General features: G+C 44.1%; 1 protein-coding gene across 1 annotated transcript; it reads left to right on the top strand.

Moving 5' to 3' along the window:
- The first annotated feature begins 302 nt into the window (after nucleotides 1–302).
- LOC139409359 (beta-sarcoglycan-like) lies at nucleotides 303–15,174 on the top strand. Its single transcript, XM_071154397.1, has 6 exons — nucleotides 303–582; nucleotides 1,386–1,595; nucleotides 10,768–10,953; nucleotides 11,422–11,613; nucleotides 11,774–11,905; nucleotides 12,014–15,174. Exons 1-6 carry the CDS (start codon nucleotides 568–570, stop codon nucleotides 12,218–12,220), a joined length of 942 nt encoding a protein of 313 aa, XP_071010498.1. The 5' UTR covers nucleotides 303–567; the 3' UTR covers nucleotides 12,221–15,174.
- Nucleotides 15,175–18,070: the final 2,896 nt, after the last annotated feature.

Genomic DNA, 18,070 nt, shown 5'->3' with positions numbered 1-18,070 from the left:
TTTCCTAATGAATTTTAGGCCAGTAAATTACACGTATATTTTTGTCCACATAGGTAATAGTCTCAAGAAAAGAAAACTAATTAAGTGGCCATTTTAACATTTGGATAAATTATACTTTTTTAACGTTAATATTATTAAACTTCAACAAGCATAACATGCTCTGTGTAATTGGTGGACAAATGGTCTGGACACTCGTCTATTCGGAAGCCCCGCCTGCAAGTTATCTATGGAAAAAAATTGAATGGATGATTTATGAGGACTTTTCTATTTTAGAATCCTGCTGCTGGCCTTTTCTATTGGCTGGTTTAGCCAGGAATGAACCATCTGTGATAAACACGGACAACTATCCGCTACAGTGATCCAGCTATGTGACATTTTGATACAAATGCCTCCAATTTAGCATTATTTTATATTTTTGCTCATATAATTAGTACACGGACAAAAAACTATTAGCAAGTATTAAACCGGACCGATATATCTTATTTTATTCATTTGGATGAAGTGGTCTCCTCCACTGTCTTTCCCGACTCCGGAGCTGTCAACCGCAGTCGAAAAGGGAGGGTCAACATGGCGTCTGAGCAGGTCTGTTTTCAATAGCCTAAGACATTCTTGTTTTTCTGCATTTTACATTCACGGTTTGCTTTTCAAACGTCTGGGGTTTAGATTTAAGCATCTACATCAATACGAACTATTTTGAAAGAATTTATTTTAGTCGGACGTTGTAAAGCGGTTGCGGAATATACATACGGTTTTACTCTTTCCAAGCCCTTTATAATGTTTTTTATGATAGGCTATCGCTCGAAATAACGGATGATTGGCGCAGTTTTCCACGGCATTGGTCAATTTAAACTGGTTGTATTATCCCAAAGCATGAAGTTATCTTTTAATCTGAGTTGAATATGGACATATTCACATTTGTTACGGGAAAATACGAGTGATTTATTTTTAGTCATTGCACACAGACAGAGAGACTCGGGTGTTTAATTGCGTGCATTCTTTAGAGCAGTCTGTCTATCCAGCGACGCCTGCGTTAACGCTAATTAAATACAATGTGGTAGTTTCAGTGTTACAATATATGGTTCTGTTTCTCTGTAGTGAGATATATATTTGTTACGTTGTAACTACATGTGGTAGTTAAATAGACTGTCAATTGGGTTGTTACAATGTATCAACTAGATTAACTAGACTGCAGAGTGGAATACAATAACATGTGGTACTGTAGTTTCAGTGTGATAGCTAGAACTCTCTTCACGTTTCGTCTCACACAGTGAAGTCCATGCTTTGATTAACGGGGACCACCCAAAAAGTGGTGTGTAGATGTCACAGCATCTACACACCTTACACCTGAGCCTTTATACTGATGTTTACTGTTGTGTCTGTTGAAGGAGAGTTCCAACGGGCCTGTGAAGAGGTCTATGAGGGAGAAGGCCATCGAACGGCGGACCACCAACAAGGAGCACAACAGCAACTTTAAGGCAGGCTATGTGCCCATAGAGGAGGAGCGCCTGCACAAGACAGGCCTGAGAGGACGCAAGGGCAACATGGCTGTCTGCATCATCATCCTGCTCTTCCTGCTAGCACTCATCAACCTCATTGTGAGTGCCCAATTACACACAAAGCTCCTCTGCATTATGTAATCATCAAAATCAAATCAAATCAAATTTATTTATATAGCCCTTCGTACATCAGCTGATATCTCAAAGTGCTGTACAGAAACCCAGCCTAAAACCCCAAACAGCAAGCAATGCAGGTGTAGAAGCACGGTGGCTAGGAAAAACTCCCTAGAAAGGCCAAAACCTAGGAAGAAACCTAGAGAGGAACCAGGCTATGTGGGGTGGCCAGTCCTCTTCTGGCTGTGCCGGGTGGAGATTATAACAAAACATGGTCAAGATGTTCAAATGTTCATAGATGACCAGCATGGTCGAATAATAATAAGGCAGAACAGTTGAAACTGGAGCAGCAGCACAGTCAGGTGGACTGGGGACAGCAAGGAGTCATCATGTCAGGTATTCCTGGGGCATGGTCCTAGGGCTCAGGTCCTCCGAGAGAGAGAAAGAAAGAGAGAATTAGAGAGAGCATATGTGGGATGGCCAGTCCTCTTCTGGCTGTGCCGGGTGGAGATTATAACAGAACATGGCCAAGATGTTCAAATGTTCATAAATGACCAGCATGGTCGAATAATAATAAGGCAGAACAGTTGAAACTGGAGCAGCAGCACAGCCAGGTGGACTGGGGACAGCAAGGAGTCATCATGTCAGGTAGTCCTGGGGCATGGTCCTAGGGCTCAGGTCCTCCGAGAGAGAGAAAGAGAGAAGGAGAGAATTAGAGAACGCACACTTAGATTCACACAGGACACCGAATAGGACAGGAGAAGTACTCTAGATATAACAAACTGACCCTAGCCCCCCGACACATAAACTACTGCAGCATAAATACTGGAGGCTGAGACAGGAGGGGTCAGGAGACACTGTGGCCCACTCCGAGGACACCCCCGGACAGGGCCAAACAGGAAGGATATAACCCCACCCACTTTGCCAAAGCACAGCCCCCACACCACTAGAGGGATATCTTCAACCACCAACTTACCATTCTGAGACAAGGCTGAGTATAGCCCACAAAGACCTCCGCCACGGCACAACCCAAGGGGGGGGGGGGGCGCCAACCCAGACAGGATGACCACATCAGTGACTCAACCCACTCAGGTGACGCACCCCCTCCAGGGACGGCATGAGAGAGCCCCAGTAAAGCCAGTGACTCAGCCCCTGTAATAGGGTTAGAGGCAGAGAATCCCAGTGGAAAGAGGGGAACCGACCAGGCAGAGACAGCAAGGGCGGTTCGTTGCTCCAGAGCCTTTCCGTTCACCCTCCCACTCCTGGGCCAGACTACACTCAATCATATGACCCACTGAAGAGATGAGTCTTCAGTAGAGACTTAAAGGTTGAGACCGAGTTTGCGTCTCTGACATGGGTAGGCAGACCGTTCCATAAAAATGGAGCTCTATAGGAGAAAGCCCTGCCTCCAGCTGTTTGCTTAAAAATTCGTCTTGTGACCGTAGCGTACGTGTAGGTATGTACGGCAGGACCAAATCAGAGAGATAGGAGCAAGCCCATGTAATGATTTGTAGGTTAGCAGTAAAACCTTGAAATCAGCCCTTGCTTTGACAGGAAGCCAGTGTAGAGAGGCTAGCACTGGAGTAATATGATCAAATTTTTTGGTTCTAGTCAGGATTCTAGCAGCCGTATTTAGCACTAACTGAAGTTTATTTAGTGCTTTATCCGGGTAGCCGGAAAGTAGAGCATTGCAGTAGTCTAACCTGGAAGTGACAAAAGCATGGATTAATTTTTCTGCATCATTTTTGGACAGAAAGTTTCTGATTTTTGCAATGTTACGTAGATGGAAACAAGCTGTCATTGAAATGGTCTTGATATGTTCTTCAAAAGAGAGATCAGGGTCCAGAGTAACGCCGAGGTCCTTCACAGTTTTATTTGAGACGACTGTACAACCATTAAGATTAATTGTCAGATTCAACAGAAGATCTCTTTGTTTCTTGGGACCTAGAACAAGCATCTCTGTTTTGTCCGAGTTTAAAAGTAGAAAGTTTGCAGCCATCCACTTCCTTATGTCTGAAACACATTCTTCTAACAAGGGCAATTTTGGGGCTTCACCATGTTTAATTGAAATGTACAGCTGTGTGTCATCCGCATAGCAGTGAAAGTTAGCATTATGTTTTCGAATAACATCCCCAAGAGGTAAAATATATAGTGAAAACAATAGTGGTCCTAAAACGGAACCTTGAGGAACACCGAAATTTACAGTTGATTTGTCAGAGGACAAACCATTCACAGAGACAAACTGATATCTTTCCGACAGATAAGATCTAAACCAGGCCAGAACTTGTCCGTGTAGACCAATTTGGGTTTCCAATCTCTCCAAAAGAATGTGGTGATCGATGGTATCAAAAGCAGCACTAAGGTCTAGGAGCACGAGGACAGATGCAGAGCCTCGGTCCGATGCCATTAAAATGTAATTTACCACCTTCACAAGTGCCGTCTCAGTGCTATGATGGGGTCTAAAACCAGACTGAAGCATTTCGTATACATTGTTTGTCTTCAGGAAGGCAGTGAGTTGTTGCGCAACAGCCTTTTCTAAAATTTTTGAGAGGAATGGAAGATTCGATATAGGCCGATAGTTTTTTATATTTTCTGGGTCAAGGTTTGGCTTTTTCAAGAGAGGCTTTATTACTGCCACTTTTAGTGAGTTTGGTACACATCCGGTGGATAGAGAGCCGTTTATTATGTTCAACATAGGAGGGCCAAGCACAGGAAGCAGCTCTTTCAGTAGTTTAGTTGGAATAGGGTCCAGTATGCAGCTTGAAGGTTTAGAGGCCATGATTATTTTCATCATTGTGTCAAGAGATATAGTACTAAAACACTTGAGCGTCTCTCTTGATCCTAGGTCCTGGCAGAGTTGTGCAGACTCAGGACAACTGAGCTTTGAAGGAATACGCAGATTTAAGGAGGAGTCCGTAATTTGCTTTCTAATAATCATAATCTTTTCCTCAAAGAAGTTCATGAATTTATCACTGCTAAAGTGAAAGTCATCCTCTCTTGGGGAATGCTGCTTTTTAGTTAGCTTTGCGACAGTATCAAAAAGGAATTTCGGATTGTTCTTATTTTCCTCAATTAAGTTAGAAAAATAGGATGATCGAGCAGCAGTAAGGGCTCTTCGGTACTGCACAGTACTGTCTTTCCAAGCTAGTCGGAAGACTTCCAGTTTGGTGTGGCGCCATTTCCGTTCCAATTTTCTGGAAGCTTGCTTCAGAGCTCGGGTATTTTCTGTGTACCAGGGAGCTAGTTTCTTATGAGAAATGTTTTTAGTTTTTAGGGGTGCAACTGCATCTAGGGTATTGCGCAAGGTTAAGTTGAGTTCCTCAGTTAGGTGGTTAACTGATTTTTGTCCTCTGGCGTCCTTGGGTAGACAGAGGGAATCTGGAAGGACATCAAGGAATCTTTGTGTTGTCTGTGAATTTATAGCACGACTTTTGATGATCCTTGGTTGGGGTCTGAGCAGATTATTTGTTGCAATTGCAAACGTAATAAAATGGTGGTCCGATAGTCCAGGATTATGAGGAAAAACATTAAGATCCACAACATTTATTCCATGGGACAAAACTAGGTCCAGCGTATGACTGTGACAGTGAGTGGGTCCAGAGACATGTTGGACAAAACCCACTGAGTCGATGATGGCTCCGAAAGCCTTTTGGAGTGGGTCTGTGGACTTTTCCATGTGAATATTAAAGTCACCAAAGATTAGAATATTATCCGCTATGACTACAAGGTCCGATAGGAATTCAGGGAACTCAGTAAGGAACGCTGTATATGGCCCAGGAGGCCTGTAAACAGTAGCTATAAAAAGTGATTGAGTAGGCTGCATAGATTTCATGACTAGAAGCTCAAAAGACGAAAACGTCATTTTTTTTTTTGTAAATTGAAATTTGCTATCGTAAATGTTAGCAACACCTCCGCCTTTGCGGGATGCACGGGGGATATGGTCACTAGTGTAGCCAGGAGGTGAGGCCTCATTTAACACAGTAAATTCATCAGGCTTAAGCCATGTTTCAGTCAGGCCAATCACATCAAGATTATGATCAGTGATTAGTTCATTGACTATAATTGCCTTTGAAGTAAGGGATCTAACATTAAGTAGCCCTATTTTGAGATGTGAGGTATCATGATCTCTTTCAATAATGACAGGAATGGAGGTGGTCTTTATCCTAGTGAGATTGCTAAGGCGAACACCGCCATGTTTAGTTTTGCCCAACCCAGATCGAGGCACAGACACGGTCTCAATGGTGATAGCTGAGCTGACTACACTGACTGTGCTAGTGGCAGACTCCACTATGCTGGCAGGCTGGCTAACAGCCTGCTGCCTGGCCTGCACCCTATTTCATTGTGGAGCTAGAGGAGTTAGAGCCCTGTCTATGTTGGTAGATAAAATGAGAGCACCCCTCCAGCTAGGATGGAGTCCGTCACTCCTCAGCAGGTCAGGCTTGGTCCTGTTTGTGGGTGAGTCCCAGAAAGAGGGCCAATTATCTACAAATTCTATCTTTTGGGAGGGGCAGAAAACAGTTTTCAACCAGCGATTGAGTTGTGAGACTCTGCTGTAGAGCTCATCACTCCCCCTAACTGGGAGGGGGCCAGAGACAATTACTCGATGCCGACACATCTTTCTAGCTGATTTACACGCAGAAGCTATGTTGCGCTTGGTGATCTCTGACTGTTTCATCCTAACATCGTTGGTGCCGACGTGGATAACAATATCTCTATACTCTCTACACTCGCCAGTTTTAGCTTTAGCCAGCACCATCTTCAGATTAGCCTTAACATCGGTAGCCCTGCCCCCCGGTAAACAGTGTATGATCGCTGGATGATTCTCAAGTCTAATACTGCGGGTAATGGAGTCGCCAATGACTAGAGTTTTCAATTTGTCAGAGCTAATGGTGGGAAGCTTCGGCGTCTCAGACCCCGTAACGGGAGGAGTAGAGACCAGAGAAGACTCGGCCTCTGACTCCGACCCGCTGCTTAATGGGGAAAACCGGTTGAAAGTTTCTGTCGGCTGAATGAGCGACACCGGTTGAGCGTTCCTACAGCATTTCCTTCCAGAAACCGTGAGAAAGTTGTCCGGCTGCGGGGATTGTGCCAGGGGTTTTATACTACTATCTGTACTTACTGGTGGCACAGACGCGGTTTCATCCTTTCCTACACTGAAATTACCCTTGCCTAGCGATTGCGTCTGAAGCTGGGCTTGTAGCACAGCTATCCTCGCCGTAAGGCGAGTACAGCGACTGCAATTAGAAGGCATCATGTTAATGTTACTACTTAGCTTCGGCTGTTGGAGGTCCTGACGAACCGTGTCCAGATAAAGCGTCCGGAGTGAAAAAGTTGAGTAGGAAAAAACAAAAATATAAACGGTAATTAAAAAGTAAAAAACGTAAATTTGTCAGGTAGCAAAACAGGTTGGCAACAAAACGCACAGCAACTCAAAAACAAGTCTGCAAGTCGTGACCGGAAATGACGGAAATCATCCTTGTGTATCTGAATTAACTTTTAACTCAGGCTAGTAGCATGGCACCGGAGAAGATGGCTGACGTTTTACGTGCTCCTAACTGAATGTGTTATTTTGTTTGGTTGATTGTAACTTATTTTTAAAAACTTATTCTGTACATAATGTTGCTGCTACTGTCTCTCATGACCGAAAATAACTTCTGGACATCAGAACAGCGATTACTCACCACGAACTGGCAGAAGCATTTTTTCCATTTCAAATTCTCCATTTTAACGAGTATGACGAGCCCAACATGAAGGATATACTGCTTTCCCGGGAACAGGCCCAAATCCCTGTCATTTGCGTGAAGAGAAGACTGAGAAAAAGAGGACAGAGGACGGGCTGCCTTCTGAGACTTCGTAGGCGATCGAATATACCCCCACTGCCTTCCGTTCTACTAGCTAACATGCAATCATTGGAAAATAAAATCGACGACCTATGAGGAAGATTTAACTACCAATGGGACATTAAAAACGGAAATATCAGGGCCTCCCGGGTGGTGCAGTGGTTAAGGGCGCTGTACTGCAGCGCCAGCTGTGCCATCAGAGTCCCTGGGTTCGCGCCCAGGCTCTGTCGTAACCGGCCGCGACCGGGAGGTCCGTGGGGCGACGCACAATTGGCCTAGCGTCGCCCGGGTTAGGGAGGGCTTGGTCGGTAGGGGTGTCCTTGTCATCGCGCACCAGCGACTCCTGTGGCGGGCTGGGCGCAGTGTGCGCTAACCAAGGTGGTTTCCTCCGGCGGTGTTTCCTCCGGCGCATTGGTGCGGCTGGCTTCCGGGTTGGATGCGTGCTGTGTTAAGAAGCAGTGCGGCTTGGTTGGGTTGTGTATCGGAGGACGCATGACTTTCAACCTTCGTCTCTCCCGAGCCCGTACGGGAGAGCTCGTCTGAGACAAGAATTACAACAATTGGATACCACGAAATTGGGGAGAAAAAGGGGTAAAAAAAAATTCTTTTTTAAAAAAAAAAAAAACGGAAATATCGATGTATATTTGTAAACAACAGCTGGTGCAGGATAGGATATCTAAGGAAGGCAGAGTATCTCATGATAAGCTGTAGACCACACTATGTACCGAGAGAGTTTTGATCTGTATTTTTCGTAGTTGTCTACATACCACCAAACAAACAGGAAAACACTTTACCAAATTTCTATCAGCATGTTAAATGTGCAATCAGAGGGGAAAAAACTCTAGACCACTTTACTCCACACACAGAGATGCGTACAAATCTCTCCCTCACCCTCCATTTGGCAAATCTGACCATACCCTCCTGATTCCTGCTTACAAGCAAAAAATGTAAGCAGGAAGCAGCAGTGACTCGGTCTATAACAAGGTGGGCAGATGAAGCAGACGCTAAGCTACAATACTATTTTTCTAGCACAGCCTGGAATATGTTCCGGGATTCTTCTGATGGCATTGAGGAGTACACCACATCAGTCATTGGCTTCATAAATAAGTGCATCGATGACGTCATCCCCACAGTGACCATGCATACATACCCCAACCAGAAGCCATGGATTAAGGCAACATCCGCACTGAGCTGAGCTGCCGCTTTCAAGGAGCAGGACTCTAACCCGGAAGCTTATATGAAATCCCGCTATGCCCTCTGACGAACCATCAAACAGGCAAAGTGTAAATACAGGACTAAGATCGAATCGTACTACAACGGCTCCGATGCTCGTCGGATGTGGCAAACCCTTACAGACTACAAAGGGAAGCACAGCCGAGAGCTGCTCAGTGACACGAGCCTACCAGACGAGCTAAACTACTTCTATGCTCGCTTCGAGGCAAATAACACTGAAACATAAATGAGATCACCAGCTGTTCCCGGACGCCTGTGTGATCACGCTCTCCGCAGCCGATGTGAGTAAGACCTTGAAATAGGTCAACATTCACAAGGCCGCAGGGCCAGATGGATTACCAGGACGTGTACTGTGAGCATGCGCTGACCAACTGGCAAGTGTCTTCACTGACATTTTCAACCTCTCCCTGTCCAAGTCTGTAATATCAACATGTTTTAAGCATACCACCATAGTCCCTGTGCCCAAGAACACTAAGGTAGCCTGCCTAAATGACTACTGACCAATAGCACTCACGTCTGTTGCCACAAAGTGCTTTGAAAGGCTGGTCATGGCTCATGTCAACACCATTATCCCAGAAACCCTAGTGCAATTTAACCCCAATGCAATTTGCATACCGCCCTAACAGATCCACAGATGATGCAATCTCTATTGCACTCCACACTCCCATTTCCCATCTGGACAAAAGGAACACCTATGTGAGAATGCTATTCATTGACTACAGCTCAGCGTTCAACACCATGGTGCCCTCAAAGCTCATCATTAAGCTAATGACCTTGGGACTAAACACCTCCCTCTGCAACTGGATCCTGGACTTCCAGACGGGCCGCCCCCAGGTGGTAAGGGTAGGTAGCAACACATCCGCCATGCTGATCCTCAACACAGGGGCCCCTCAGGGGTGTGTGCTCAGTCCACCTCCTGTACTCTATGTTCACTCATGACTGCACGGCCAGGCACGTCTCCAACACCATCATTAAGTTTGCCATGGTAAACAGTGGTAGGCCTGATCACCGACAACGACGAGACGGCCAATAGGGAGGAGGTCAGAGAACTGGCCGTGTGTTGCCAGGACAACAACCTCTCCCTCAACATGATCCAAGACAGAGGAGATGATTGTGGACTACAGGAGAAGGAGGACCGAGCACACCCCCAGTCTCATCTACAGGGCTGTAGTGGAGCAGGTTGAGAGCTTCAAGTTCCTTGGTGTCCACATCACCAACAAACTAACATGGCCTAGCACACCAAGACAGTCATGAAGAGGGCACGACAAAACCTATTCCCCCTCAGGAGACTGAAAAGATTTGGCATGGGTCCTCAGATCCTTAAAAGGTTCTACAGCTGCACCATCGAGAGCCTCCTGACTGGTTGCATCACTGCCTGATATGGCAACTGCTCGGCCTCTGACCGCAAGGCACTACAGAGGGTAGTGTGAGTGGCCCAGTACATCTCTGGGGCCAAGCTTCCTGCCATCCAGGACCTCTATACCAGGCGGTGTCAGAGGAAGGCCCTAATAATTGTCAGACTCCAGCGACCCTAGTCATAGACAGTTCTCTCTGCTACCGCATGGCAAGCGGTACCGGAGCACCAAGTCTAGGTCCAAGAGGCTTCTTAACAGCTTCTACCCCCAAGCCATAAGACTCCTGAACATCTAATGAAATGGCTACCCAGGCTATTTGCATTGCCCTCCCCACCCCCTCTTTTACACTGCTGCTATTCTCTGTTATTATCTATTTATAGTCATTTTAATACCTCTACCTAATGTACATTTTACCTCAATTTCCTCGACTAACCGGTACCCCCTGTATATAGTCTCGCTATTGTTATTTTACTGCTGCTCTTTAATTACTTGTTCCTTTTATATCTTATTCTTATTTGTATTTTTTAAACTGCATTGTTGGTTAGGGGCTTGTAAGTAAGCATTTCACTGTAAGGTGAATTTGGCGCATGTGACTAATAAGTTTTGATTTTGATTTGATTCGCATGGCATCATGATAATGTTAGTTATGGTTATAGTTATAACTAGTTATGATCATGACAATAATCAAATCAATATATCCAAATATCTGTACATGTTCCCAATTATCAGATCACTCTAGTGATCTGGACGGTGATACGAATCGGGCCTAGTGGTTGTGACAGTATGGAGTTTCATGAAAGTGGGCTGCTGCGTTTCAAACAGAAGGCCGACATGGGCGTGGTCCACCCACTGCACAAGAGTACTGTGGGGGGCAGGAAGGACCAGGACCTGGTTATCACCGGCAACAACAACCCGGTGAGCTCAGGCAAAACACACTCACTTAGGCAAAACACAGTCAGTTAGTCAACTCATTCACCTAGACAACATACACACAGGCACAAACACACACTGAATAGATTTAGAACACACAAATGCATTGTTGTAACTAGTCTATACATACACACATCCCCAATACCCAAATATAAATACATTAACCTTTTACTGCGTTGGGCTAAATCAGTGTTTCTTGGTAGTCTTAAGCAACTCTACTTTGAAACAAAAGTATACACCTCAAACACATGGTTATGGGCTTACAAATACTTAAATATCACAAAACCATTTGACATAGAAACACCAGATTTTCAGCTGGGTTTAAAAAAACAATGTTTTAATTATTCAATTATGAAAAATATGAATAACATTCCACCCATGGGGCCACTGGGTCATTTGACTGCAGCAAAGGGCTACTCAGACTGTATGCTCTTACATGTATATGTGTTCCAGGTGGTGTTCCAGCAGGGCTCCACTAAGCTCAGTGTTGAGAAAGAGAAGACGTCCATCACCAGTGACATGGGCATATCCTTCACTGACCCCCGCACTCAGAACACCTTCTTCAGCACAGACTTTGAAAACCACGAGTTCCACTTGCCCAAAGGAGTCAAAGTACTCAATGTGAAGAAGGCCTCCACAGAAAGGGTATGTTTCAGGGTTACAGAAACTATCTAATAAAACATGTAATTAAACCATAGGATTGACCTTGCAGTGTGTTACTGTAGATCAAATACATTCTAGAATATGTTCCTGTCATTGATGAACATCTTGAAAAATCCCAGAAAAAGTGAAGACTCTCTTTCAGATCACCAGCAACGCTTCCTCTGACCTGTCCATCAAAGGGGACAGCAAGGCCATCATCCGTGGCAACGAGGGGGTCTTCATCATGGGCAAGACAGTGGAGTTCAGGATGGGAGGGGACATCGAGCTCAGAGCTGTGAGTGTCACCCCTTACCAAATTTGTAATACATGTATACAATTTGAAAGTCTATAGTGTAGTGTATTCCATAAACAAATATGGTTAACAAGGTATTTCCCTTTGCAGGAGAACAGTATTATTTTGAACGGATCTGTGATGGTGAGCGTCACTCGCATGCCTAACCCCCCAGTGGGGGCCAATGTGTATTTCGACGAGGGTCTGTTGAGGTACAAGCTGTGTATGTGTGCAGACGGCACTCTGTTCCGTGTCCAGGTGAAGTATCAGAACATGGGCTGCCAGACCTCAGACAACCCATGTGGAAAGGCCCACTAAAGAGACTGGAACACAAACTGATGTTACACCATCCATCCTCTCCAACAATCAACAGATGGTCTGGCCAACCAGTGTTGAAATACCATAGAATGGTGTACAGTGCATACTCTATATGCATTCAAAATGTAGCACACCCAGAAACACACTCTTTTTTTATGATGGTCTTTTTGTTTATCTGCATATTCACCTGGCCAAATATATCTAAATAAGTGCTAAAGTATTATCATTGTTTTTTTCTGACTATATGAAGTAACAACAGAAGCAGCACTTTACCAAGCCATCCAGTATTACCAGTATTCTGGATATTTCTATTAATCATTATTTTACATTTATATTTCCGCTGGCAGCTGTTTGTGACTCAAATACAAGTCACCCTGCATTAGGCATCAGCCACTGATCACATAGTGTGGGACACTATATTTATTTATTGATTATGGTTAATTAAGGAGTTATGAGTTGGAGTTAGTGGGAGATGTGCGAAATAGGAAAGTTAATTTTAGCCATTCAGTATTGCTGATTGCAGGAGATAATCTGTGCTTGTTTAAAGGTCTAGTGTAGATTTTCATGAGTTGACTCTCTGTTAGGAGAATTCTAACAGACTCTCTCAGCACTCTACATTGCTATCTACATCTGCCTTCTCATCCTATACGTGCCAAACACTGTCTCTGTGTCTTCACAAAGGAAGAGATTAGAGTGTCTTTAGTTATGATGCCAAATTGAATTAATTTCCATGTGTCTATAATATATTGCCTAATGTTCAGAAAAGGGAATATACACTATATATACAAAAGTATGTGGACACCCCTTTAAATAAGTGGATTTGGCTATTTCAGCTACACCCGTTGCTGACAGGTGTATAAAATTGAGCACACAGCCATGCAATTTCCATAGACAAACATTGGCAGTAGCCTTACTGAAGAACTCAGTGACTTTCAACATGGCACCGTCATAGGATCGCACCTTTCCAACAAGTCAGTTAGTCAAATTCCTGCTCTGCTAGAGCTTCCCCGGTCAACTGTAAGTGCTGTTATTGTGAAATGGAAACGTCTAGGAGCAACAACGGCTCAGCTGCGAAGTGGTAGGCCACACAAGCTCAGAACGGGACCGCAGAGTGCTGAAGCACTTAAACGTCCGTCCTCGGTTGCAACACTCACTTTCAAGTTCCAAACTGCCTCTGGAAGCAACATCAGCACAATAACTGTTATTTGGGAGGTTCATGAAATGGGTTTCCAGCCGCACACAAGACTAAGATCACCATTCACAATGCCAAGCGTCGGCTGGAGTGGTGTAAACTTGCCGCCATTGGACTTTGGAACAGTGGAAACGTGTTCTCTGGAGTGATTGAATCATACTTCACCATCTGGCAGTCAGACTGATGAATCTGGGTTTGGCGGACGCTAGGAGAACGCTACCTGCCCGACTGTATAGTGCCAACTGTACAGTTTGGTGGAGGAGGAATAATGGTCTGGTGCTGTTTTTCATGGTTCGGGCTAGGCCAATTAGTTCCAGTGAAGGGAAATCTTAACGCTACAGCATACAATGACATACTAGACAATTGTGTACTTCCAACTAAGTGGCAACAGTTTGGGCATGGCCCTTTCCTGTTTCAGCATGACAATGCCCCCATGCACAAAGCGAGGTCCATACAGAAATTGTTTGTCAAGATCGGTGTGGAAGAACTTGACTGGCCTGCACAAAACCCTGACCTCAACCCCATCGAACATCTTTGGGATTAATTGGAACGCCGACTGTGAGCCAGACCTAATCGCCAGTGCCTGACCTCTCTAATGCTCTTGTGGCTGAATGGAAGCAAGTCCCCGAAGCAATGTTCCACCATTTAGTGGAAATCCTCCCTCGAGTGGAGGCTGTTATGGCAGCAAAGGGGGACCAACTCCATATTAATGCCCATGATTTTAGGATGAGATGTTCGACGAGCAGGTTTCCACATACTTTTGGTCATGTAGTGTACTTGCACTAAGATACACTACAGAGTAATGCAGTCAGCTGTTCTTTTTTCTTTTTCTGTGGAATTCATGAAGCTTTTGTTTGTTTCAATTATATTTTGTTAACATGGGTTTGAAACATACTATTGAGTAATTTTGTGCAATATAACATGAAGTGGCAATACTATAAGGGTGATGTTTATCTATTTTGAGCTCATTGGCATTTGTCTAACATGCTTAAATTGTGTATTCAATTATTTCTACGGTAACAATGTGCTTGGAGAAATGTGATCATCATCTCAAGCAGCAATATGGACTCCATGCTTTAATAGATGTAGGAATTCATTGTTTTTTCCAATGGAACCTTGAGAATGAGCTTTTGGAAAATAACAATGGTTTAACTTATGTTTGTTTAAATAAAGGGATATTCTGTGTTTGGAAAGCCCTGTAATCTGTATTGCTTCTTGTCTCTTGCAGTTTTATTTTCACATTTGAAAACTGCCCTATTTGTACCATATCTCACAATGCCCACTTGGAAGTGTCAATGCATTTACAATGTACTAGCTATATTCTACGTCTACTACATTTACAGTGTACTAGCTATATTCTACGTCTACTACATTTACAGTGTACTAGCTATATTCTACGTCTACTACATTTACAGTGTACTAGCTATATTCTACGTCTACTACATTTACAGTGTACTAGCTATATTCTACATCTACTACATTTACAGTGTACTAGCTATATTCTACGTCTACTACATTTACAGTGTACTAGCTATATTCTACGTCTACTACATTTACAGTGTACTAGCTATATTCTACGTCTACTACATTTACAGTGTACTAGCTATATTCTACGTCTACTACATTTACAGTGTACTAGCTATATTCTACGTCTACTACATTTTACACAGTAAAAGGGCACAATAACCAAGATTACTTTTATAGCATGAAATCTGTTCCAATCCAGTTATTTATCAATCAATAATAAATCCAAGCTATGGCGTAGTTGTCCTTTTCATTCGTTTCTGGCAGCACAGTTAACTGAAAGACAAGAAAACAACGTCCTGGTGAGACATTAACCATGCCATGTGAATGATTGAGGGAATCAGCATAACGTTTATGCCATTGTTGTGAATGCATGTCTGACTCAACATGTCAATACACACTGAAGACTTTGATCTGAAACTACAGGAGAAAAAGTTGTTGAAATCTGCTACCTTTGCCAATGTACTTGGGAGAGACTGAAAGTCGAGTTCGTTTTGGTTGTATACAATCAGACACGGAGAGGTGAGTGAGTTTTTTTTTCACGCATTCATTTACATTTGTGTGTATGACGTGTGCTAATATTGCAATGCATGTTTCTAAATTTGAGAGTAATGCGTGTGTTTGGACTTTATTTGGATGCTGTTGTATGTGTTACTCTTGGTATATTAGGGTATATCTATTGAATTTACCTTCAATACTGTATGTGTTCATACATTGTCTTTAATGTTGAAACTCACAAGTCACTAACATTAGTTATCTCTTTTAGTTCTACCTATGGGCACTGGGCTGTTTGTGATGGCCGTGTCTCAGTGGATGTTCTGTGCTGCAGTGCTGCTCCTCCTCGTCCAGGGGCTCCAGTGTTCTCCGACTCCCCCTGCCTGTCCTGAGTCCTGCCTTTGTCAGAGAGGTCCTCTGTTAAACTGTTCCTCTGCTGGCCTTTCCAAGGCCCCACAACACATCCCTTCCACCGTAAATGATCTAGACCTATCTCACAACCTCCTGAACTCCCTTGAACCCTCGTGGCCAAGTTGGGGGCTTAATAATCTATGGCTTGGACACAACAGCATCACTCACCTATCTCTGTGTGTGGGGAGGAACTGGAGAGGTAAACATGGGAGAATACCCCTCTCACACAACAGAGGAAGATGTGTATCCTGGGCCCCGGCCCTGCAGCTGCTGTCTGCTGAGAGCAACCAGCTAGAGATGATCCCTGAGGGTGAGTCACACACACACTCTAACACATCAGGAATTGCTTCGCTGTACTATAAATGTAGTTCCACTAATCACAGGTTGCTAAAGGAAACACTTCAGTAAATGAGGGATACAAAGTATATTGAAAGCAAGTGCTCCCACACAGGTGTGGTTCCTGAGTTAATTAAGCAATTAACATCCCATCATGCTTAGGGTCATATATAAAAATGCCCAGTTGCCCATTATTTTGCCTACCATGGCTAGAAGATCTGTGTCTTTGAAAGAGGGGTCTCAAAGGAGCATAGGAGGTTTAATGGGTGTGTGTGTTTTTGCTCAGTCATCAGATCTCAACCCAATTGAACACACCTGACAAAGCGTTTTCTACAACCATTAACAAAACACCAAATGATGGAATTTCTTGTGGAAGAATGGTGTCACATCCCTCCAGTAGAGTTCCAGGCACTTGAAGAATCTATGCCAAGGCGCATTGAAGCTGTGGCTTGTAGTGGCAAATGCCCTATTAAGGCGCTTTATGTTGGTGTTTCCTTTATTTTGGCAGCTACCTGTGCATTCGGAAAGTATTCAGACCCATTGACTTTTCCCACATTTTGTTACATTACAGCCTTATTTCAATCTACACACAATACCCCATATTGACAAACATAATTAAAAATCAATTTATTAAAAATAAAAAAACAGAAGTGCCTTATTTACATAAATATTCAGACCTTTGCTATGAGACTCAAAATTTAGCTCGGATGCATCCTGTTTCCATTGATCACCCTTGAGATATTTCCACAACTTGGAGTCCACCTGTGGTAAATTAAATTGATTGGACATGATTTGGAAAGGAACACACCTGTCTATATAAGGTCCCACAGTTGACAGTGCAGGTTAAATGCAAAAACCAAGCAATGAGGTTGAAGAAATTGTCTGTAGAGCTCTGAGACAGGATTGTTTCAAGGCACAGATCTGGGGAAGGGTACCAAAAATGTTTTGTAGCATTGAAGGTTCCGAAGAACACAGTGGCCTCCATCATTCTTTAATGGAAGAAGTTTGGAACCACCAAGACTCTTCCTAGAGCTGGCAGCCCGGCCAAACTGAGCAATCGGGGGAGTAGGGCCTTGGTGAGGGAGGTGACCAAGAACCCGTTGGTCACTCTGGTAGAGCTCTAGAGTTCCTCTGTGGAGATGGGAGAACCTTCCAGAAGGACAACCATCTCTGCAGCACTCAACCAATCAGGCCTTTATGGTAGAGTGGCCAGACAGAAGCCACTCCTCAGTAAAAGGCACACGACAGCCCACTTAGAGTTTGCCAAAAGGCACCATAATGACTCTCATACCATGAGAAACATGATGAAACCAAGATTGAACTCTTTGGCCTGAATGCCAAGTGTCACTTCTGGAGGAAACCTGGCACAATCCCTACAGCGAATCGTGGTTGTGGCATCATCATGCTGTTGGGATGTTTTTCAGTGGGAGGGACTGGGAAACTATTCAGGATTGAAGAAGAAAGGAGATGAACGGAGCAAAGTACAGAGATCCTTGATGAAAACCTGCTCCAGAGAGCTCAGGACCTCAGACTGGGTCGAATATTCACCTTCCAACAGGACAACGACCCTAAGCACACAGCCAAGACAATGTAGAAGTGGCTTCGGGACAAGTCTCTGAATGTCCTTGAGTGGCCCAACCAGATCCCGGACTTGAACCCGATCAAACATCTCTGGAGAGACCTGAAAAAAGCTGTGCAGCGATGCTCCTCATCCAACCTGACAGAGCTTGAGAGGATCTGCAGAGAAGAATGGGAGAAACTCCCCAAATACAGGTGTGCCAAGCTTGTAACATCAAGGCTGTAATCGAGGCTGTAATCACAGCCAAAGGTGCTTCAACAAAGTATTGAGTAAAGGGTCTGAATACATACAGTACCAGTCAAAAGTTTGGACG

Source organism: Oncorhynchus clarkii, chromosome 5 (assembly GCF_045791955.1).
Source record: "Oncorhynchus clarkii lewisi isolate Uvic-CL-2024 chromosome 5, UVic_Ocla_1.0, whole genome shotgun sequence".
In the NCBI taxonomy this organism is placed as follows: domain Eukaryota; kingdom Metazoa; phylum Chordata; class Actinopteri; order Salmoniformes; family Salmonidae; genus Oncorhynchus; species Oncorhynchus clarkii.
This window is presented reverse-complemented; position numbering and strand designations above follow the sequence as displayed.